Raw genomic sequence first — 22,865 nt, 5'->3', positions numbered from 1 at the left:
AGCTAAAATGTACCTATTCATCAGCTGCTAACGTCAGTCCCTAACAAACTTGACCTCGGTCAGCCGCTTGAGTATGAGTTGACCAAGAGACAACAGGGAAATTGGACACTAAGGATCAAATTTATGTTGCTTTTCTTTTTGTGTTGGTCTAACTAGGAGAAGCAGGGCTAGGCAACCGTGAATGTGGGTTTCAGGGCAGAAATGATGGTGAAAATCAGTTAGGAAGAGGACTGTAACCCTGGAAAGAGTCAGACACTCAAAACCAACTGAGCTAGCAATGCTAAACATAGGCAACTGGGCTGGAATTCTGTAGGAAGGAGAAATACAGAAACTCAACAAGGAAAGTTTAAACAAAAGGGCTTATTTTTCTCCTCTAACAGAAAGTCAAGATATAAATACATGCTAGCATTGGTTAATCAGCTCCAAGGGACCCAGATTCTTTCTATGTTGTCTTCCCAGCCATTTTTCATGCAGAGTTTGTCATCTCCTGCTTGTTCTATCTTGGGTTCAGCATGGCCGCCACAGGTCCAGAAAACACCCTGTGCCCAGGCAGGAAGGAACAGAGGAGGACTGTGGCAGGACGGTCTTTCTCCTTTTATCAGAAAGCAAAAGCTTTTCCAGACTGTAAGGACCGTCAGGCAAGCAGGGAACAAGTCTGCCCTGTTGGCTGCCTAAGCGTGAGCCTTTGCCCAGGGGTTAACATACTGCCATCCTGAGCAAAACCAGGGTTTGTCAGCAAGGGAGAAGGGAGGATGGCTGTTGCGTTAATAACTAACGGTATCTGCCACAGATCCCCACTGGAAATTTGAGTTTTCTAGACGTTGTCCTTACCATAAACCTATTAGTGATTCTGCTGCAGCAATTTTCTCCATGGAGCTTCTCTAAGGGCCTTTAGGGGAGACATCACAAGGCAAAAATTTCAGACAGAGACTATCAAGCAGCTCCCCGTCCCCCAATTTTAGACCCTTGGAGGTAAACAGCTGAAGACGCTAGCTGAAGTCTTGCTATGTGATTGCTATTTTCTTTCTTTCTATACTTGTTTTCCACTTTGCAGCTACGAGCATTAAGCCGAAAGGATGGGAAAAGCACACTGCGTTGACAATAGCACCATCTTCTGTCCAGAGAAACATCAACTCTAAACAGATCTTAGTTTTTGGTTATGCAACCACCCGTGCATTCCGGAACATGAATGCATGCGATATGCATACGTTTAAGAAGAACCTTTTCAGTGGATTTTGAGCCTCGTGTAGCTATTTCAGGTCAACATTCTCATCATTCATTACTTAGTCCTCTACCGTGGTGCCCTTGCCTACTGCTTCCCTGGTGACGCTATAAAAGACCGAGTTAAACGTCTGCAGTGTGTGTTGACAATCGCAAACAGCAAGTTCATGCAAACACTCCTAAAGGAAGGGGACCTTTGAGAGAACATTTAACTGGATCACTTTCCCTAACTCATGCTTTCTCTTTCCCATTCACTCTTGCTCTCCATTACCCTTACTAAGAGGCAAGCAGGATCCATCTCAAGTTGGAAAAGTGAGGAGGGTCAGAATTAAGATTCACAGGTGCGTGGGAACAATGACATCTGTAGGTACGCCACTTCAGATCAGAAGGGAATCAGGGACCTCCATCTTTAGACATCTCGCGGAAAGATTTAAAACATGAGGTGTAGACAACTAACACCCATACATTTAAAGTTTATTGGAACCAGTGTCATCAGAGCCCAAGAATGAGGGGAGGCGGAAGCTCAGGCCAGAAAAGGACTCCTTTGAGGCCACTGCCGGACACTCACATCCATGACAACAAAACCGTGGGCACTGCTTCTTTCTTTTCTTTTTTAGATTTTTATCTATCTACCTATTTATTTATTTTGGAGACAGGATCTCACTCTGTTTCCTAGGCTGGAGTACAGTGGCACCACCATAGCTCATTGCAGCCTCAAACAAACTCCTGGGCTCAAGCAATCCTCCTGCTTTAGCCTCCTGAGTAGCTGGGACTACAGGTGTGTGCCACCATGCCTGGCTAATTTTATTATTTATTTATTTACTTATTCAGTTATTTATTTATAGAGGCAGGGTCTTGCCCAGGCTGGTCTTGAACTCGTGGCCTCAAGCGATCCTCCCACCTCAGCCTCCCAAATGGCTAGAATTACAGGTATGAGCTATCACACCCGGCCCCCTCTTTCTTAAAACTGTACATATTTGTCCACTCAGGAAACAGAAGACGTGGCAGACTTTGGGTGTCAAGGATCCATAAGTTGGAGTGAAGTAGCTAAACTTGACTACTTTAAAGAGAGGGAAAACTCTGACACTTGTCCATACTGCTGGCACCTGCTTTTGATGATAAAATAACAGCTAGTTACAACTCTAATTTGTCTATGGATGAAGCAGGAAAATTGCAGGGAGATGGGAAGGAAGAAAACTATTCTAAACCCTATTCACATAGCACCACCATTGCAACTATTTAGCTCAGTGTTTTCACGCTGGGTCTCCTCTATTGAAGCAGCCTGCCGTTTCATGTGAGCCAGGCCACAAGGACTTTGGGTTGCAAATGCTCATGTTTGAAGGGTAATCATGTCAGTAGAAATTTTCCTGATAATCAACTTAGAACACTATAAAACATTGAATTTTTATTCACACAATTTCAAGTACTTACTAACTATCATGCTTCTGGTACTATGTTTGGTATTTAGGATGCAAAATGAATTAAAGCACAGTCCCAATTCTTTAGGAGCTCATAAGCTGTTGCAGAAACTACATATTCATCCATTCATACAACCATCATTTACTGAGTGCCAACTGTGTGCTAGACACTGGGAGTACAGCGATTCTATAGGAAGTAAACTGGACATAGCAATTGTGTATTTTTCTTTCTTGATGTTTTGGAGGTACTGTAGCAATAACATAGCAGAGTGCATAGCCTTTGAGCCAGACAGCTCCACTGCTTTTTTGTTTTTGGTTTTTGGTTTGTTTTTTAGAGACAGGGTCTCACTTTGTCACTGGAGTGTGGAGTGCAGTGGCACACTCATAGCTCACTGTAACTTTGAACCCCTGGGCTCAAGTAATTCTCCTTCCTTAGCCTCCCAAGTAGCTGGGACTACAGGCATGCACCATGATGCCCAGCCAATTTTTAAAATTTCTTGTAGAGATGAGGTCTTGCTGTGTTGCCCAGGCTGGTCTCAAACTCCTGGCCTCAAGTGATCGTCCTGCCTCAGCCTCCCAAAATGCTGGGATTACAGGTGTGAGCCACTGTGTCTGGCATCATGCCTTTTTATCAGGGCAAGTTATTTAACCTCTTCCATCTTCAGTTTCCTCATCTATAAAGTGAGAAAAGTAATAGCACTTCTTTTATGAGTTGCTCTGAGGATAAAAATGCAACAATGTATAGAGAGATATTACCATGTCTGGTTTTACATAAGTGTGATGAGTAACTGTTAGCCATAATTGTTACCACAATTAAAAGTAAGTTATGACTAGGGGCATTGGGAATGGCTTCTCAGAGAGATGCCTTGTAATTTGGGTCTTCATGGACGAGTAGGAGACAGCTGTTCACTCAACAAGCATTTCCTGAGTGTGATAAAGTTAGAGGTGCAGGTATTGGCAGTAGTGTAATAATAGCCATAACCCCATGCCCCTGCCCCGCCCTCAAATTGCTCAGGAGGAGGGGAAGGGGGGAGTGAGTGGAAGGAGAGGGCAGAGAAGTCACCTGCAATTACAATACAGGGTGACAATTGCTGTGTTAGTGGTATGTCAGGATGTTTGGGGAATTTAGAAGAGGGTCATCTACCTTAGCTAGGGTGTTGGCGGTGAGACAGAGGTATTAAGAGGTGACTTTCTGGAGAGATGACATTTGAACTGCATCTTGAAAAGAAAAAACTAGGCAGGTGGAGAAGGGGTAAGGGCTTTCCAGAAGAGGGAAGGGCTTTTGTAAAGATAAAAGGGAGAGCACACAACATGTTTTAGGGACTTCAAAATTAAGGTGTGTATGGGGCTTGTCAGGAGGGTGAGGCTGGAGAGGTAGGCAGGGGCCCCATCATGAGGCATCTTGGGGGGCATGTTACGAAATTCAAACGTTATTCTGAGGGCCATGGATAGCTGATGGTTTAATTTTAGGAAGATCATCTGGGAGCAATATGGAGTACATACTCCAGGAGCCAGCTAGGAGGTGATGGCAACTGCCTACCGGATGTCTCCATTTGAGTATCAGTCAGGGCATCATTCTCAGTCTTCACTTTTACAAATCTAACTGCATCCTCCTCATTCCCTCCATCCCTTCCTCTACTATCATTACTCCCCACCAATGCACTTCTTTCCAGAAATTCCCTACGTAGCGGAATGGCCATCATTCCCAAATTGCCTAAATCAAAACCCTGGGAGCCAAGAGCCTTCCCACTCTCATCCTTGATCTCCCCCCTAGAATAACTCCTCAAATCTATCCATGCAACTTTCCAGATCTCTCTCTTAGGGGCCCCTCCTCTCTGTGTCCCGCCAATACCTTAGTTTTAGACCTTCCTCATTTTCTTACTAGGACAATACCAATCAGATAACAAATTTAAGTCAGATAACTTTAGATTTAAATATCTCTAAATTATATAAAAATAACTTTAAATAACTTCAATTTTTATCCTACCCATCGTGTTTATTACATTTCAAGCTCTTTGAAGGTGGAATTGTGTCTTCTCCACTAAGGGACAGATCTTGGTGGTTAGAAGGCAAAGGAAACCAATGTCACTGATTCAGTTTGTCTGGGATTGAGCCAGAAACCAAACTAGCACCGTGCATGCAGAGGTGAGGTTTTCTGTTTCCAAATTTAGCAGTAGATGCTGTCAGAAATACAGAAAATAGAGACACACAGGCTATTTTTGAGTTTGCACGTGGGAACACATGCATTGTGTTAATTTTTTTCTTACAGTCAGCCTGGGCATTCAGCTGTGAGGGCTGGTGGCGTGTGCTCAGCTGTATCCTATCACACTGCTGTGGTGGTCTACTTCTCACCTCTGGCCTTGCCTCTAAAGAGTCTTGAGTTTTCATTATGAATTTTTAATGCAGATGTCCAGAATCCATCTTCGACCTACTATGTCCGTCTCTTTGTGAGTGGTGCCCAGCATGCACCTTTTTGAAAATAAACTCCTAGGTGACTGATGTGCACCTTCTTTGTGCACTTCTCATCTATGCTCACAGACAGGCCAATCTCCAACCGGGAATCGATGGAGCTGGTGTAGATACTGCATTAACGTTTAACAAGAGCACCCTGTCTTCCTAAAAATAGTAAGGGGCAGGGGCAGGGGCAGGGGCGGGGAAGACCAGGCAGGTTCCCGGCAGAGCTGGTGGGAGGAGCCCATGGCGGGCTGAGGGGACCCAGCTGGCCTGCAAGCCCGCTTCCTGCGGGAGCGCGCCCGCTCAGCAGGTGCACGCGCACGCACGCCCGGCCCGGCCGGTGCGCAGGCGCTCGCGCACGCCGGCGCCTACATGTGGGAGCCGGGAGGCGGCGGTGCGCGTGCGGCAGATGGAGTGGGTGCTGGCGGAAGCGCTGCTCTCGCAGAGCCGCGACCCCCGGCTCCTGCTGGGGGCCCTGTGCCGCGGGGAGGCGTCCGCGGAGCGCGTGGAGACGCTGCGCTTCCTTCTGCAGCGGCTGGAGGACGAGGCGGCGCGCGGCGGCGGGGGCGCGGGCGCGCTCCCGGAGGCGGCGCGCGAGGTCGCCGCGGGGTACCTGGTGCCGCTGCTGCGGGGCCTGCGCGGGCGCCCCGCGGGCGGGCCGGACCCCGGGCTGCCGCCGCGCCTCCGCCGGCGCGTGCTGAGGGCGGCGGGCGCGGCCCTGCGCTCGTGCGCCCGCCTGGCCGGGGGCCCGCAGCTGGCGGCCGCGCTGGCCGAGGAGGCGCTGCGTGACCTGCTCGCCGCGGGGCGCACGCCGGGCGCCGAGGCGGCCGTGGAGGTGCTGGCGGCCGTCGGGCCCTGCCTGCGGGCCCGCGAGGACGCGCCGCTGCTCGAGCGGGTGGCGCAGGCCGCCGTCGCCCTGGTGCTGGGCGGGGACGGGGATGAGGCTGGGCCCGCCGAGGACGCGGTGGCGCTGGTGGCCGGGCGGCTGCTGCCCGCGCTGGGCCGGTGCGGCGGGGCGGCGCTGCGGGCCGTGTGGAGTGGGCTGGCCGCGCCGGCGGCACCCTCGGCGCCGGACCGCGTCGGGCTGAAGCTGCTGGTTCTGAGCGCCCTGGCGGAGAGGCTGCTGCCCGAACCCGGCGCGGACCGCGCCCCCCGCGCGCACGAGGCGGGCCCCGACGCCCGGCGCTGCTGGCGCTTCTGGAGGACGGTGCAGGCGGGGCTGGGCCAGGCCGAGGACGCCCTGACGCGCAAGCGAGCCCGCTACCTGCTGCAGAGGGCGGTGGAGGTGTCGGCGGAGCCGGGGTCCGACTGCACCTGCGGCCCCCCGGAAGGAAACGGTACTTGCCTCTTTGCTCTCCAGCCCAAACCTGCGTGGGTTCCTGGGAGGGGAGCCCTCCTGCTTCCGAAAACCAGGTCGTCTCTGCGATCCACACAGAATTTGGTTTGTCCCAGGTGACCCCCCCCCCAATCCTGAAAACCTGGGGCATCTCCTCTCGAGGGTATTCTCTGAAGTGACACAAATCACTGCATTTGGGAACAGTCTGACCCGAGCAGGGTAGAATACAGCACCCGTGAAACAATTTAGGAAAGTGATTGAGCCCGTGCAGGATGGGCTCAATTTTGTCCTATATCGTGGTGGATCCCTTCTAATAGGAAGGGTTGATGTCCCTCAAATTGAAAGAAAAATTATCTGCATCGATTAATGAATTGAGCCTTGAATATTAGAATTAGGTATCATAAAAGCCTTCGCATTCTTTTGAAATTTCCTTTGGTAATTCTCCTAGGAGCAAGGTTTACTAATGAATCTTTTTTTTTTTCCTACTACTTTGTTACGGAACAAGAGTAGATGAAATAGAGCTTCCTTTAAATTTGGTATGTTACTGTTGATTATTTTGACTTGTCATCTTAAATTCACTCCTGAACTCTAGAAGTCCAAAATAGATTAACTTGAAATTGTCTCAATAGAGAGAATATTTCTGTTTTTTCAACTGTAACTGGCCACGCATTTATTATAGGTAAAATATTTTTGTTTGTCTGAAGTTGTGAGATTAGATTTTCATGTAATTTTTACATTAGATAGTACACATTTGAATAGTCCACAAATGGGTGATCTTTCCATGAGAGTTTTCACTGGAAAACATTAACTCACCAGAGTTAAATACTCATTTTAATGAATCAGTCATTGTTCAGTTTTAGGGTTAAGCATTAGTCTTCACATACTTGCCCTCATTTTCTCCATTTCAGAAAGCAAGCACCGTTAACCTCTTTTAACTGACTATTTTGGTATTTACCACTATGTCTTAATATATCTTAGTTATATTATAAAATCCCTTGTCACAGTCAAGAGTTTGGTTAAATGGGTGTGTTTAACATTTATAAAATTATGACACTGTAAATACAGTTCACAGATGATCTGTGTAGTAAACTATGATTATTTTTTCCTTCCCTCAAGTTTTTCCTTATGATTGTTTGGTTCTGCCTGTACTAATCACTAATTCAGCCCTAAATTCTTAGCCAGTTGTCTAAACCTTTACAAAATCAGATCACCAGGTGTTTTGTAAGTTTTCCTGAAGTTTTTTCTAGAGTCCCTTTACATGCTCACATGTGGCTCATGTCACCTAATGCCTGGTACACAGCTGATTTTTAGGTCTCTCCTTACCCATCATCCCGGGGATTCCCTTCACCTGAGTCCTGTTACCAATCTCTTGTTTTTCTGTAGTTCTTGTCTTTTTGGCTTTACTCGTATCGGTGTAGTGCATTCTCCAGTAGTTTCCTAAGATAGAATTTTTTAAGATCTTGCATGTCTAATAATTCCATCAAAGGGTCCCTTATGTCTGACTTGTTTTTATTTCTTTCGTTTTCCATTTGACGCTTTTTTAGAGTTTGCATCTGAAAATCCACATCTGCTCATGTTTATGCTTGTTGTTTACCTTTTCCACTAGATCCTTTAGCGTCTTATTCATAGTTATCTATGAATACAAATCTGATACCTGGACCGTCTAAGTTTGGCTTTGTTTTCTGTTTTCTCTTTTGGCCATGGAGTCACTTCCTGTCTTATAATAATCGTAGAGATAGATGGAAGTAAGTATTTCTGCTTAGAGATAGGCACTTTTTGTTAGGCCCTTAGTGTGTAGTGTTGAGTCAGTCTAGTTTGTAGTTGAGCCAGATTTGGCTTGTGTTGCCCTGTTTGCCTTCAGTATACCCTATTCTTCAAATTCTTCCATGGTGGATCGTGGCTTCCTTGTGCTTGGTGTGGACCCTGGAATACCTAAAGGTTTTTGTGCAGCCTGGGAGGCCTATGCCACAGATTGGGAGGGGGGGTCTTCTGCCAAGGCTTTGTTACTCCCTCAGGTGTAGACTGCTGATCCTTGTTACTTGGTGCAAGGTTCTCATTGCTTCTACTGCAGCCTTGCTTTGGGCCTCACGTTCCAGAGCCTCAGAGTTCACAAGTTTTCACTGCCTCTACTCCCTGTCCAGTGGCAAATCACCTCTGCCTCCTACTTAGGGAAGCGTTTAGAGTATCCTTGCCCTCCAATGGCAGCTGCCTTCTGCACGTGTCTGCAGTAGGTCTTGGGCGCTTGTGTCCTGCCTTCCCCCAGCAACCACAGACCAGCTTTGTATCCGTGCAGAATACCAGGCAGGAGTGGGTTTCCTTCCCTTTGCACGACATCAGATGCTTTTGCCTAACGCCAGTGCAGAGCGACGAGAGCAGGTTTTCAGTCCCTTCCCTGGAGGCAGCCAGCTTTTGCCTGGTATCAGGGGAGGGACGAGGGTGGGGTGCGGAGGGTTTCCTGCCCCTCCTCCAGAGGCAGACAGCTTTGGCCTCTTATCAGAGGAGGGTCCAGGGTGCAGGCAGGTTTCTGCAGTTGATCATCCTCTTGTACTCCTGTAGGACGTGGGTGGGCTTCTCCGGTTAGTCCCGCTGTCCTCTCAAACAGGCAGGCCCTGGATGTCTGTGCTCAGAGGGTCTCTTGCTTGCCTACAGTCTTTCTCAAGAGCACCCAGGCAGGCCTGAAGAAAAGAGCCTGGTGAATGGGTGTGGACTCCTTGGCCTTCCCAGGGATCCCAAGCTGTCAAGCTAGCATACCTTGGCCTTTAAAAACTCATCAAAATTTCGCCGTTTTTTTTAACTGCTTTTTTGGTGACTACCACTTCTTCGTGTCCTCAGCCAAGTAGAACAGTTGGTGTGTCCTTTCTATTCTTGGAGAGGTTTTCTGCCCTTTGGAACTCGACTACCTAGTTGCATTATGAACTCAACTCTCTCATGGGCCCCCCAAAAGTTTAGGGTTTTGTAGATTATCCAGCTTTTTCTGTTTGTATGGCAGTAATAATTCTTCTGTGGTTTTCTACATTCTAAACAGAAGCTGAGACCATGTATGTCTAAATGCCTTCATTTTGCCCTCATGTTTGATTAACAGTTTAATTGCGGATAGAATTCTAGCTTGGAAGACATTTCCATTCAAAATTTTAAAAGGCATCAATCTATTGTCTTAGAAGCTAGAACCTCCATCATTGCTATTCAGAAGTCTGAAACCATTCAGAGTCCTGTTTATACACGAACTGTTCCTTCCCCATTGAAGTTGATAGGATCTGTGGCCCTGGCATTCTGAAGTTTCACAGGTTTGGCACAGGTTGATTTTCATCCTTGTGTTGGGCACTTGGTGGACTTATTCAATCTGGAAGTCACATTCTTTGTTTCTGGGAAATTTTCTTGAAAAATGTTGTTGATGATTTCCTCCCTTTCTGTTTTCTGTTCTTCTTTTAGATATTGAACCTCCTGGACTGGTCTTCAAAGCATCTTTTCTCTCCTAAGGATTTTCTATGACTGTCTTTTTGCTCTACTTTCTGGGTGATTTCCAGTGCTTTCTTGGGGTTTCTTGTTTTTGCTCTCAAATTTTTAATCCTCATGAGATATTTTTTGTTCTTGGAATGTCCCCTTCTTTATCCTGTCCTTATAACAGCACTATCTTATCTCCCTTAAGATATTAGTGAAAGTTTGTTTTGATTTTTTAAGTTTTCTTCCCCCTGCATAATTTTGTTTTCATCAGTTTCCTTTTTTTTCCCCCCATGTATTTGTTTTGCTCTTGATCTTTAGTAGAGGTTTCCCCAGATGCCAAATGATCCTTGAATACCTGTTTATTTTTAAGAATAAGGTATCAAAATTGGGTTGAAAGCACCTAGCACATGAGTGGAGCTTGTCGACTGTGAACTTCACTGGAAGGTGATCTGGGCAGGTCATTTCTTTGGGAAATCTCTGATATATTTTCAGATGTCTCCTTGAGTTGGCCGTATTCTGCGGAGGATGTCATCCAGCTTTCTGCTGCAGAGGGAAGGTCTGGCCAGCGTTGCGGGAACTGAGGGGGCAGGTAGAGGGGAGTCTCAGCACCCACCGTAAACACGTGGTCACTGAATCCCCATTTTCAATAGGGTTCATCTCACCTAGGTCTTATGCCTCCCAATTCAGAGACCCCCTGTTTACCTTCTCCAGAGAATCACTTCGTCTTTTTCCTGTTCAGGACAGAGGAAAGGGGACTGGGGATGTGACTCTTTCTTAAAAACACACTGTGAACAAATCCTCTTTAGTTGGGCCTCACTTTTCACCTCCACTTACAGAAGTAACTTTTGCTGCCACTTCCTTTGGTTTGGGGCAATTTTGCAGTATAAATCAAGTTGTTCTTTGGTTTTTCCCTGTGTTAATTTAAAATTCCCTTATCTTGAGTCAGCTTGATTTTCATCTGATTTTCAAATTCTAAGTTTTATTGCTGTTGTCTGCTCTCCTGTTTTCTCCATCCTTCTGGGCTTTTGTCTTTGAAAAATCCTTCACTGCTATAGTGAGATGCTTAGGGAGAGAAAGTAGAGTTTATATGTGCAAATCTGTCATTTTTACCCAGAACTCCAAAACAGTAATCTTAAATAAACAAAGCTCCTTTGTAGATTCCCACACCTCCTAACTAGGCTTTGATCCTCCATTATTAGAGGATGCAACATCTGGTAGTAGTGACATTATTTTAACAACTGTTATTAAGAAAGTTATAAAATTTGCAAAAAGAAGAACTAATTTTCTTTTTTCAACCTTATTAGGCCCAAGTCTGTTTTGGTGGTGTGAGAAGAAAAAAGATGAGCTTCTAAAATTTTGGGAAAATTATATTTTAGTTATGGAAACTCTAGAAGGAAATCAGGTAAGTGTTTTTCTACTTTAGCAAATCCTACAGTAGATAATAATTTTTTCTTCTTTTCAAACATTCATTAAAAACAATGCAAAAAGACCAACTTGGATCTAGCAGGTGATGATAGAATCCATGTGTAGTTTGTTTTCTGGTGTAAATGCAAAATCCATGTGTAGTTTGTTTTCTGGCGTAAATGCAATTTAAAATAGAATGTAAATTATTTCAGGAAATTAATAGTTTCAAAGGACTTAAATTATCATTCAAAAAATTTAGTTTTATTTGATCTTCCCTTGACATTCTGAGACTTTAATGTCTATCAGAATCACCAAGATGGCTTATAATAAATTACAGATTGCTGGGCCCTGTCCTCAGGCTTTCTGATTGAGTAGGTCTGGGCTGGGGCCTGAGAATTTGAACTTTTTACAAGTTTCCAGGTGATGCTCGTGCTGCTGTTCTGGGGACCTCTAAGGGGCCAGCCACCTGGAGTCATAGTAAGGTGTCAGTCCAAATGTGCACCAAGCATTGTTTGTGGACTGAAATAAAGATTTACTCATATATGCTAAATATATATAGATGTATGAAGAATAAAGAAAAAGCATTTCTAAATTCAAGTAAACTTTTGTGGTTTTCTTTAATCAATAGATCCGTAAGACCCCCATTATTTATTTAGAAACTCAGATTTACGTATATTTTGAAGGTTATGTAAATTAAACTCTAGGAAAGGTGTTAGCAACATAGTCTAAGTGGTATGAAAAACATTGCATGCTGAGCTGGCTCGACTTCTAAATGTGTGGCCTTGAGCCACGTGAGTGACTAGAGAAACTATTTTAGTATTTTTTTTCTCTTTGTAATATGTTGGTCTTATGAGTCCTTCCTATTTCCCAGGACAGTTGAGAACTGCATGATAAAATTTATGATAATCACTGTATAAATGTAAACATTACCGTATCTATATTCTAGGTTATATTCAAGAGCTTTGCCATACTCAGTCTTACATAATTGAATCATAGTATGTTTTAAAAACTGGAAAATTCAGACTTCTGTGTATTTTTTAAATGGAAGTAAAAATAGAAGCAGAAGGGTTACTGTTACATAATGGATGACAATTCCCTTAAGTTCTTAAAGGTACATTTTCATTTCATATGATATTTTGCTCTTATTTTTAGATACATGTCATAAAGCCAGTCTTACCAAAGCTGAACAATCTATTTGAATATGCAGTGTCAGAGGAAAATGGTAATGATTACTATTATTTTGATTTTTATAACACTTGTAGTTTTTCCTGATTTTATGACTAATACTTGTTCGTTGTAGAGAATGTGGAAAAACTGTAAAAGTATACAGAAGCTAATGAATCATCTTGTAATATTGCCACCAAGAGATAACAGCTGTTAACATTCCAGATATATACCTTCTGGATCGTGTTGTTCAGAATGTTTATTTCACTTAGCATAATACCTGTACCTACTTACCCATTTTCTTAAGTAGTCTTTAAGAGTGTAATTTTAAGTGGCTGAAGAATTTTCCATAATTTAGACATATAGTTAATTTTTAGGCTTTTGATTATGGAAAATTTCAAACATTTACAGGAGAAGAGTGTGTATGAGGAATCTTTTGGTTTTTTTTTCTTTTTATCTTTATTTCCCTTCAACACAAGGTAGGGAAGGATGAGGAACTTGTCACCCACTTCAACAACAATCCACTCGTGGCCAGCCGTGCTTATTGTATCAGATGTAGCCTTTCCTACTCCGCACCAAATGATTTTGAAGCCCCTCCCTAGATATCGTATCATTTTATCTGTGTATATTACGGTATATATATGCTTACAAGATAAAGACCCTTTGGTAATATTTTAATGATGATATATTCTGTTTTTAATAATAGCTCTTTGGTATGAATATACATTTTAACCTTTCCATTCTTACTCTCTTAATAAATCTTTTCCAGTGTTCGTTAGAGTTACTTTTCTTGGGATTTCAGTTTTCTTGTGTCTTGGACTTCTTAGGAATTGAAAATTTCAAGATCTAATTTTAAATATGGTTTATAAGCTGTTAATCCCTGCTATAGTATGGGAGCTTTTTAGGAGAAATAAAAATGAAGCTTAGAGCTTCCTAAAATTATTTTATGAAATTAAGTTTCAATCAATGAAATAGCTAAATGGAGGCCAATAATGTTTTTTATTCATATGATTGATAAAAATACTACATTAGTGTGTTTATACATGAGAATTAACCTAGGTAAATGGGGTTTAGTGTCTAGATAATTACAACTTTAATAGTTTGACCCCTTAGGAATTGAGCTCTATTCAGCTGATTGCTCTAGTTGTTTTCTGATACATTGGGATTTTTCACAGACCATACGCATCTATAGTTCCACCTGGGGCTAGAATTTAATTGAATCCTGTTGTGACTTCACTTACGCATTTACTGTTAAAATGATGTTCTTATGACCACATTTTGCCCACAACTCTTGGCAAACCAAATCAAATAGCAGTGACTGATTTTGAAAAATTATCATTGCCAAAGAGTTGAGTAAGCATCTTGGTTGTAAATTACAAATAATGGGTCAATTTATTTATAGAATGTCATGAGTTTAAAATGCTGAATATTTCTTTTCTAATAGAACTTAAAGGATATTTCAAGAGACAAAATCTATTAAGGTACACATTTATTCCATTTTTTATTTGCTCACTCATTTGGGTATTCACTTCATAGGTACTTACATAGTGTCCAAGATATGCTGAGCCCTGGAGATAAGGTGCTGAGAGACATGCAGTATTTTTCACTTGAAAAATCATTTCGATTATGAGTTTTAGGCAGGCAACAGACAAGAGGCTGAAATGGAGTAAAGGATGAGTGGAGTAGTCAGGGAAGGACCTGTCTTAGGGGTGACATCCAAGCTCAGAGCCCCTGCTGAGGTGGCAGCTCCTGGTACACAAGCCCCGAGGTGGGAGCAGCTCGGTGAGGAACAGGAGGACCAGCAGCTGCGGCACAGAGGGCGTGAGGAGGGCTCGAGGTTGGCCTGGGAGACAGGGTCAGTTTTTGCTTCATTCGGATTCTATTCTAGGAGTGATGGGAAGCTATTCAAGGTTTTTAAGCAGAGGACTGACAGTTTCAGAGTCCTGTATAAAAAAGGGGATTACAGTGGGTTAAGAGAACAATTGATTGAAACTACCCCCAAATCTAAAGTTCCAGCCTGCATGCATGGGGTAATAATTAGTTTTTGTACACTGCAGCAGCTATGACGCTCGTTTGCAGTCAATCTAAATGCAACTGCCTGAATATGGAATACCGAATACTGAAATAATTTGTTATTCAGTAAACACCCTTGGATGTAATTAAAAACAGACTCCCTTTGTGTTTGTCTGTAAGTGTATTTATTCATAAGTATATAGTCTACATGGAGAGACATAAAGTTAGAATCAAATGTCAACATTAGATGTTTTTTTTTCCACAGGATGTTGGCTCTTCCATCCATCCTGGCATTTGTGTATTTATAAAAGAATGTTTGAAAGTGAAAATAAAATCCTGACCAAAGAAGGTGTGATCCATTTTTTGGAGCTGTATGAAACGAAGTTCCTTCCATTTTCACTAGAATTTTCTGAGGTAATGACAGCCTATCCCCTTCCTCGCTCTCTTTGTCAAAAGATGGGAGGTCAAAATATACTAGGACTTTATATTAGCAAGTATTATTTTATAGATTTGCATACAGCAAATTCTATTTCTCCAGATCTATCTATCCTGTTTGGAAAAAGCTCATGTTATTTCTCAGTAAGGTGAATGGTTAGAACTGCCTGTAGCATGACCATTGTGAAAAGTGGTTCTGTGGTATCAGTATTCTAAGCAACATAAGTCAAGAGTGTGAAAACCGGGGTGCAGGAGGTTTTAGGTGATGCTGCTCTTGCAGTTCTGACTCCCTTGAGTTACTGTTATTTAGTGTTGCTGCTCCCCCAGTTCTGACTCATGGAAATACAGCTGTCTATTGTAGTAAGCAGAGATTGTCTTCTGAGCTGTGTTCATTGGAGTCTTTACTTCCATTTGTCAGTGGAAGAGACGGTGAGAATTATAGCTATGATTTTAAGTTTTTTTGTTATAGTGCCATGTGAGTCAGTCACATGGTCACTTCCTTAGGTAGAGTGATCTACCTGTCATTTAGAGGTAACCTAAGTCAATTTTTCTAGTTGTCTCAATACATACTATAGTATTTTGATATGGATCATTTTTCTACATTCTCCTATTCTTCCTGCACTTCATGTAAACTTTTTTGACTAGTCTAATAATGCTTTTTGAGTATAATTTCCCCCTTTTATCTTCTAGGTAGAGGGGATTAAATTCTCTCGTTTCTTTTTGTTTTTTTCTGTTTCTACCTTTGTGTTCCAGCATGTAGTTTCTTCTTTGGTTCCTCTTTTCTTTCTTGATCCAACATATGAACTCTCTTAATATGTCATAAGTTTTTATCAGGTGGGAGAATTCTGTACTTATTTTGTTCTGGTGGAATTAAGGTTACCCTATAAGACCATCGCTGAATTAACCTCCAGTGTAGGGAGATCAGCTTTGCTTCTAGCAGCTCTTCTGCCAGCTTGGTAGGATGTACAGTCAGGGCAAGTGGACTTTTAAAAATTGCGGTTACAACTTAATTGTGTGTCTCTCTCTCTTTTTTTTTTTAGTTTATTACTGGACCATTAATGGATGCACTTTCAGAGTGCTCTCTGTATAGCAGGTAAACAAACACTATGTTATTTAGCACTAATGCAGTACTGGGTATTTGATACATAAGTTTGACATTATGAGACATGACCAGATTGTTTAATGTGTTTGGTACATAATATGTTGCCTAACAGTCAGCTTTTTCTTGTCATTTGGCCCCTCTATACTTAACAGTTCTTCTTGCCTTCTGTTATTTGTATCAGGCGTTCTTCTCCTGCCGTGAGCTCCTCCATTCTTGGGTTCTGTGTCTTTTATAGCTCACTTTCTCACCCCTACTGCTTTCTGCCCTCTTGGAAATTGAAATGACTTTGGCTAATGTGAACGCTGTAAACTTTTTTCCTTTTTCTTTTGACTTAGTTTTAGACTTACAGAAAAAGTATGAGAATAATACAAAGATTTCCCATTTACTTTTCATCCGTATTCCCCAAATGTTAATGTTTTACCACATTGGCTTAATTGTGGTCTCTCCTGCTGCGTGTGTGTGTGTGTGTGTGTGTGTGTATCTTTGCTTTCTTAGCTCTGTCAGCTGACCAGACTTACCTGTTTGTTTCAGTGTCTCTCTGTCCTTCTGTCCATCCACCCACCTAACCATGAATTCACATCGATACTTCCCATTTCAGTCCAATACTGCAAGGTTCATTCTAACCTTTTTCCTTTCAGTATCTGACAGTGGCTGTCATTTTACTTATTTGTCACCTTTACTTCTTCAAAAGGTTAACAGAAGAGTTTGTCAGGATTGTGCCTTAGCCTCATTTTTTTTGAACATTACCTGTACTTTTAAATTACATCTTCAAAAATTTCCCTTTTGCAATTATGTTTGTCGTCTTTCTGTAGCAATATGAACTCAATTTATAGTTGTAAGTCTTCTGTTTGGTATGCCTCTAAGCAGGAAAAATCCCTCCCTGCCAGTTTCTTTAAAAATTTTTAATTAGTCTGTGCCAGGTTATGTTAATATTTAGTACTGTTTAATAAATATCGAAAGAGCTTTGCAATGCTTGATTTGCCAATTATTTTTAGTTTTCAAATAACTCATTATTCTGGAATAGTTTTCTGAAGCAGTTAGACAGCTGGAGAGCAGTAAAACCAATGAAAAATCTTGGTGCTTTCTAAGAGAGTTGACAAACACATTTGTTCTGAAATGCCTTCAGTTTTCTAGCACTCTAATGTGTTCAATTAACAGATAATGTTCCTGGCTGAAGTATCTAGCAGAAAATATATGTCTTTAGCGGATGTTAACAATTAAATGCTCTTGCAAAAGTAATTGATTGCTAATATATGTCTTTACTATGGATGTTATTTCTTTTATTTTAGACCTAAAGATTTAAAGTCATTGGAATACGTGTTGGAAACATTAAAATATTTTAAATGATCATTTTAGGCTATTATTTTTTATGATCCTGTTTAACAAGATTCACATACATGTAAGGGAAAGTGTACTAAGTAGAGTAGGTTATTAACTCAGGTCCATTTTCTTAGAAGTTCCTGATGTTTCTGTAATCAGAAAGATTCTCAGACTTTTACTGAAAAATAGAACGCAGGTTCAGAAAAAGATTGTCTGATTTATTGTTGAAAAACACCTTTGGGCCATGGTCCATTTAGACTAGTTTCAGTATATTTACTTGTAAGTAGATCTTAAATATTTGTTTTTCCCCCCCTCTTTGTCTATAGGTCCCCAGGCCAGCTGATAGGAAGTGGTTCTCCATTGGGATTGAAATTACAGAAGTTTTTAGTCACTTATATTTCTCTTCTTCCAGAAGAAATAAAGAGTATGTGTCAGTAAAGAGTTTTTAAAAAAGTTTATTAGCTTATAATTTTTTTATTATTAGCATATTGGTTACAAGCACCATCGTATGACTATTATCATCAGTAGTTCCAAAATAGTTTTTTCCAGGATATGCACATGTTGTCAGAATGCATACCCTGGAAGATTGTGAGTACACACTTTTGCCATTGTGTGTAATGTTGCCAGTACTGGTGTGAGTACCATGTAAGCAATTGGAGAACGCGTGCTGCAGTTTAGCTATTTTTTCTAGTTGTCTACAATTCAGTTTTAAGAATTAGTAAAATATATTGAAGAAAGAACAAACCTGCTTTTCGGAAACAGTAGTAAACAGAACATCCATTATGGCAAGTTATGCCTTATAGATGCTGACTTAGAAAGATAAGAAAGAAAAATACATTCGTTTTATGTAAAACCCTGTATCCTAGAACTATGTCACATCATGAGGATGGGGATTTATTTTTCTTACTGATGAGGTAAGTTGGTGAGCAAAGCACAAAAGCAGTGTGATTTTTGTTTGCTGAGCAGCAGGACTTACTCTGCTTTGTAACACCTTTGTTTCACTCCCACCTTTGATTTTTAAAGTGACTGTAGGTATGAAATATGTATTTTTTTATTTTAATCTGCAAACAGGATGACAAGATGACCAATGGTAATATCTATTCAAAAGTTAGGGAAAATACAGTCTGTATATCATGACTTTATAGAAAATTGTTTAATTACTTTTTGTACACAAAATTAGTTTGTAGAGAAGATAGTTTAACTGTTAGAGCCATTCTTCAGTTTGCTAGAATTCAGAAGTTCAAGCTTCTGGGCTGCAGCCCTTGGTGATTAATTTGTCACCCACATTGGTGCCTCCCGTGTTGGTGGCACACGTGAGTGAAGTAACGTGGTCAGCACTTCTTAAAATTTGAGTGCCTGGTGTTTGTGGCTCAGGGCCGGGCATGCCACAGACACTGGTAAACGTGTGGAAGGAATGGGAAACGGCAGCTTAGCCATGGCCATCTTCCTTGTGTCACGAGTGAGGTGTTAGGGAAAAGACGGGATTTATTGAACTTAATTAGTGCAAACAGAAGAGAGAGAGAGCAGTTCAGATATTTATTCACAGTTCTTAGTAATTTTTTTCAGTCACCGATTTCCAGTGAATATCTTTTGTATCTCTAGTTTTGTGCCAGGAACTTTGGAAGATGTAAAACACATACGATATCCTTTTAGGAGCTTCTGAGGATTTCTTAAAAGTCATTCTGCAGTGATGATCTGAGAAGACAGACATGTCCACTGACTGTAAACTGCAGGTTCTTAACACGTCACTCGTTAGCAGAGAAGGCAGAATGAAACACCATCCCTTTGTATGTCAAAATGGAAACATAAATGATTGTGATTAGATCTAGGCTAGTCAAGAAACAGCTTATGGGAAAGATCTAATATTATTATTTGCAGATACTAAAAGCTAGTTACTATCAATACTTCCTATCTTGTTTTCCCTTAACATCTCAAACAGAAGAATGGCTTCTAACTGTAAAAAAATTTATCTTTTACTTTAACATTTTTTTTTAAGGTAGCATCATGGTTACCAGAATCTGCAATACAGTAGAATACTTAGTAGGAATGAAATTAAAATAACATTGATTTTTTTTTCTTTATGACAGCTTTATTGAGATATAATTCACATACTGTAAAATTCACCCTTTTAAACTGTTTGATTCAGTGGTGTTTAGTATATTCAAAAAGTTGTACAACCATCACACTATCCAATTCCGTAATATTTTCATCACCCCCGAAAGGAAACCCCATGCCCATTAGTAGCCACTTCTTATTCTCCTCTCTCCCCAGCCCCTGGCAGCCGCTAATCTACTTTCTGTCTTTTTAGATTTGCATATTCTAAACATTTCACATAAATGGAATCATACAGTATGTGGCCTTTTATGTCTGGCTTCTTTTCACTTGGCATTGTATTTTCAAGGTTCATGCATGTTGTAGCATGTATCAGTATTTCATTCCTTTTTGTGACTGAATAATACTCCACAGCATAGATATTCCACACTTTATCCATTCATCAGTTGATAGGCATTCGGATTGTTTTCACTTTTGACTATTATGAACAATGTTGCTGTGAATATTCATGTACAGATTTTTGAACACATGCTTTTGATTCTCTTGGGCATATACCTGGCAGTGGAATTTTTGGGTCATATGTTTAATTTTTTGAGGAATTGCCTTATTGTTTTCCATGGTAGCTGTACCATTTTACAATCCCACTGGCAGTGTATGAGGGTTCCAGTTTCTCTGCATCCTTCCCAACATTGCTGATTGTCCTTTGCTTAGAGCCACTCTAGTGGGCATGGGGTAGTATCTCATTATGGTTTTTGATTTGTGTTTCCCTAATGACTAACGATGTTGAGCATCTTTTCATGTGCTTATCGGCAACGATGATATTTTGAAACTTTTTCTTTCAGGTAGTTTCCTATTAAAGTTTATTCAGAAGATGACCAGTAGACATTGGTGTGCTGTTCCCATTTTGTTTTTATCAAAGGCTTTGGCAAATGTCCCAAGATCAAAGGTCCTGGGTATAGAAGGGCTTCTTGCTCTCAGGTAATTTGCCCTGTATATATGTTCATGTCTGGTTATTTTCCATGACTTTCCATCAGTATAGTTTTTCTACAATACGTGGTTTAATCTACAGTGAGTGGTTTAGTTAATATCGGCATTGGAATATTTGAGCTCTTAATTTTATATAAGAAAAAATAAATTTTAAAAATCTGTTATTCATATAATTGAACTAATTTTGTTTTATGAATTACTGATTTAAATATGGACCAAAATATATGCTACTGGATTTTGACCACTAAATAAGGCCAGTAGGCTTTTTTATTACCTTGATAAGTAGAAAACTAAGGATAAAACATCAAACAGTAATATTAATTAGAAATGATTTCAAAAAATATAAAATTTTTACCTTAAAAGCATCTTCATTTATATGCTTATTTTAAAAAGAGATTTATGGCATATTAAAATTGAGCTCTACTTGAGGCCGTGATGGAAAATAGTAGCTTTGAAATTCTCCTGCCGGTGACTTTCTGCATTGGAAATTGTAGATGTTCTAAATCAGCTTGTCAGTGATTACAGATTATCAGAATTGTCTCTGGGCACGTGGAAACGCATTTTTTTGTGTTTTGACGTCAGGGATGTTATTCACTGCACAATGATCACGCATCAGATTCTCCTGAGAGGGGCCGCTCAGTGCTATCTTCTTCAAACAGCTATGAATTTGCTGGATGTGGTAAGCTGATCGTTTCGTACTTGCATTCACGAGTCTGTCTGGGTGGGCGTGCAAAAATGAGTTAACATAGCAGGCCTGTGACACCACCATTGGAAAGGCCTGCTTTTATAAGATTGCCCCTGGCTGGCATCTGGGAGCTTGGGTTTGGGGAGGATTTATGCTATCCTAATTGATGGGAGGGGCACACTGTGCCCAGAGTGTGTACAAACAGTGTGTTTTGCGGAACACTTGCTTTCCTTCTGGGAGTCTGGAATTTCAGTGTGTGTGGAGGCAAAGGGTGTCTCCATAACCGGGTCCCCATAAAACCGCTCTGGGCACTGAGTCGCCAGTGAGCTTGCCTGGTAGACAACATGTCACTGTGATGGCGCAGCTCGTTGCCGGGGGAACTGAGCACATCTTGGGTGACCCTCTGGGCGAGGACTCTGGGAGCGTGTGCCTAGTTTTCTTCTGTACTTTTCCTTCTCATCTTCTAGCATATTGACATCCAAGGAATGTATGCTATCTTTATTCTCTGCTTTTTACAAAGCCCCGGTAATTACTTTTGCTTAGAGCAGGGGTCAACAAACTTTTTTGTGAAGTGCCAGATGGTGAATAGTTTTTAGGCTTTGCTGGTGGTTGTGTGTATGGTCTCTGTTGCAACTTCTGAACTCTTCCGTTGTAGCCGAAAGCAGCCATAGACAGTTTGTAAATAAATGGACACGGCTGTGTTCCAACAAAACTTTATTCACAAAAATTTAGGCTGTGAGTAGTTTTGCCGAGCCCTGGCCTAGAGCAAGGGATCTTGATTCAAGATACTTTCATTTAAAGGGAATAAAAGACCTTGGTGGTTTTCTTTAGTCAAGTGGTTATTTTTGTGGCTTTGAAAAAAATCACTCTTTGATTGAAAAAGTAATTTCTTCTTATAGAATGGTATTTTTTTCCCTTAGTATTGTGACCGTCTTTTCTCTAACATAGTAACCTCAATTTTAAGGAAAACAGATTTTTAAAATACTCTTTCACTTTATGTTATAAAAAATTGTAACTGATATCTTCATTTTAAAAGCTGAATATTTTCTTCTTAAAATACAGTTTTGATTTAGCTAATGACCTACTTTATAGATAGTATAAGTAGTATACTTAGTTGCTTCTGCAGTGATTTTGTTTTAATTAAAAATGTTAAAACGAATAATGTTTTAAAACTCCCCCATTGTGCCTAGGAGAAGGTGTCACTTTCTGATGTCTCAACTTTTCTCATGTCTCTGAGACAAGAGGAATCCTTAGGACGAGGAACTTCACTGTGGACAGAGGTGAGATTGGAAGTTTTAATAAGGTCTTTGAAAACCATAAAAAATTTGTTTTCTAATAGAATTCTATACTAGCCGTGTATGTAAGATACGATTGCTTTGTTATCTATCAGTAGAGATTTTGAAATATTGTATATTTGCTTTGAGTGGACTTAACTAATGCTGCTAAGATTCTCACGGAGAGGTGGCAGAGGGAGAAATGTTTGCAGTAGAGATAAACCTCTTTAGGAGGAAATACAGTGCTAGTGGGCAGATCTCAGTTCTGGATGAGATGTGTTAGGAATAATGAGGATGCTAGACTCAAAAACAGTAACACAAACTTCCTCTTTCTCTTTCTTCTGTCACTTAATGGCCCTTTGCTCTTCTCAGTCACCCAAGCCTGACATTTCAGTAATTCTCAGTTCTTGACTTTATGCATCTAATTCGTCATGAAACCCTGATGTCTCTTAAACATCTTTCTTCTTCTCCATTGCCTCCTTGCTGTAGCTGAGACCCTCCTCTCACATGGAGCTTCTTCCGTTGTGATGACATCTCGTTGCTGCTCTGTCCCTGGCCC

At 41.3% G+C, this 22,865-nt stretch overlaps 1 protein-coding gene across 1 annotated transcript in view; it reads left to right on the top strand.

The window, feature by feature from the left end:
* The first annotated feature begins 5,502 nt into the window (after positions 1-5,502).
* TARBP1 (TAR (HIV-1) RNA binding protein 1) overlaps positions 5,503-22,865 on the top strand; it is a 63,646-nt gene continuing 46,283 nt past the window's right edge. Inside the window, exons 1-9 of the mRNA XM_069484696.1 lie at positions 5,503-6,430; positions 11,175-11,272; positions 12,427-12,496; positions 14,717-14,865; positions 15,927-15,979; positions 17,635-17,732; positions 20,203-20,338; positions 20,930-21,026; positions 22,223-22,312. Of these exons, the coding sequence (XP_069340797.1) occupies positions 5,503-6,430; positions 11,175-11,272; positions 12,427-12,496; positions 14,717-14,865; positions 15,927-15,979; positions 17,635-17,732; positions 20,203-20,338; positions 20,930-21,026; positions 22,223-22,312 (1,719 nt within the window). The remainder of the gene's footprint in view (positions 6,431-11,174; positions 11,273-12,426; positions 12,497-14,716; positions 14,866-15,926; positions 15,980-17,634; positions 17,733-20,202; positions 20,339-20,929; positions 21,027-22,222; positions 22,313-22,865) is intronic.

This window comes from Eulemur rufifrons, chromosome 11, assembly GCF_041146395.1.
Source record: "Eulemur rufifrons isolate Redbay chromosome 11, OSU_ERuf_1, whole genome shotgun sequence".
NCBI lineage: Eukaryota > Metazoa > Chordata > Mammalia > Primates > Lemuridae > Eulemur > Eulemur rufifrons.
Note: the sequence above shows the minus strand (reverse complement) of the source record. Positions and strands in the feature narration are given on the sequence as shown.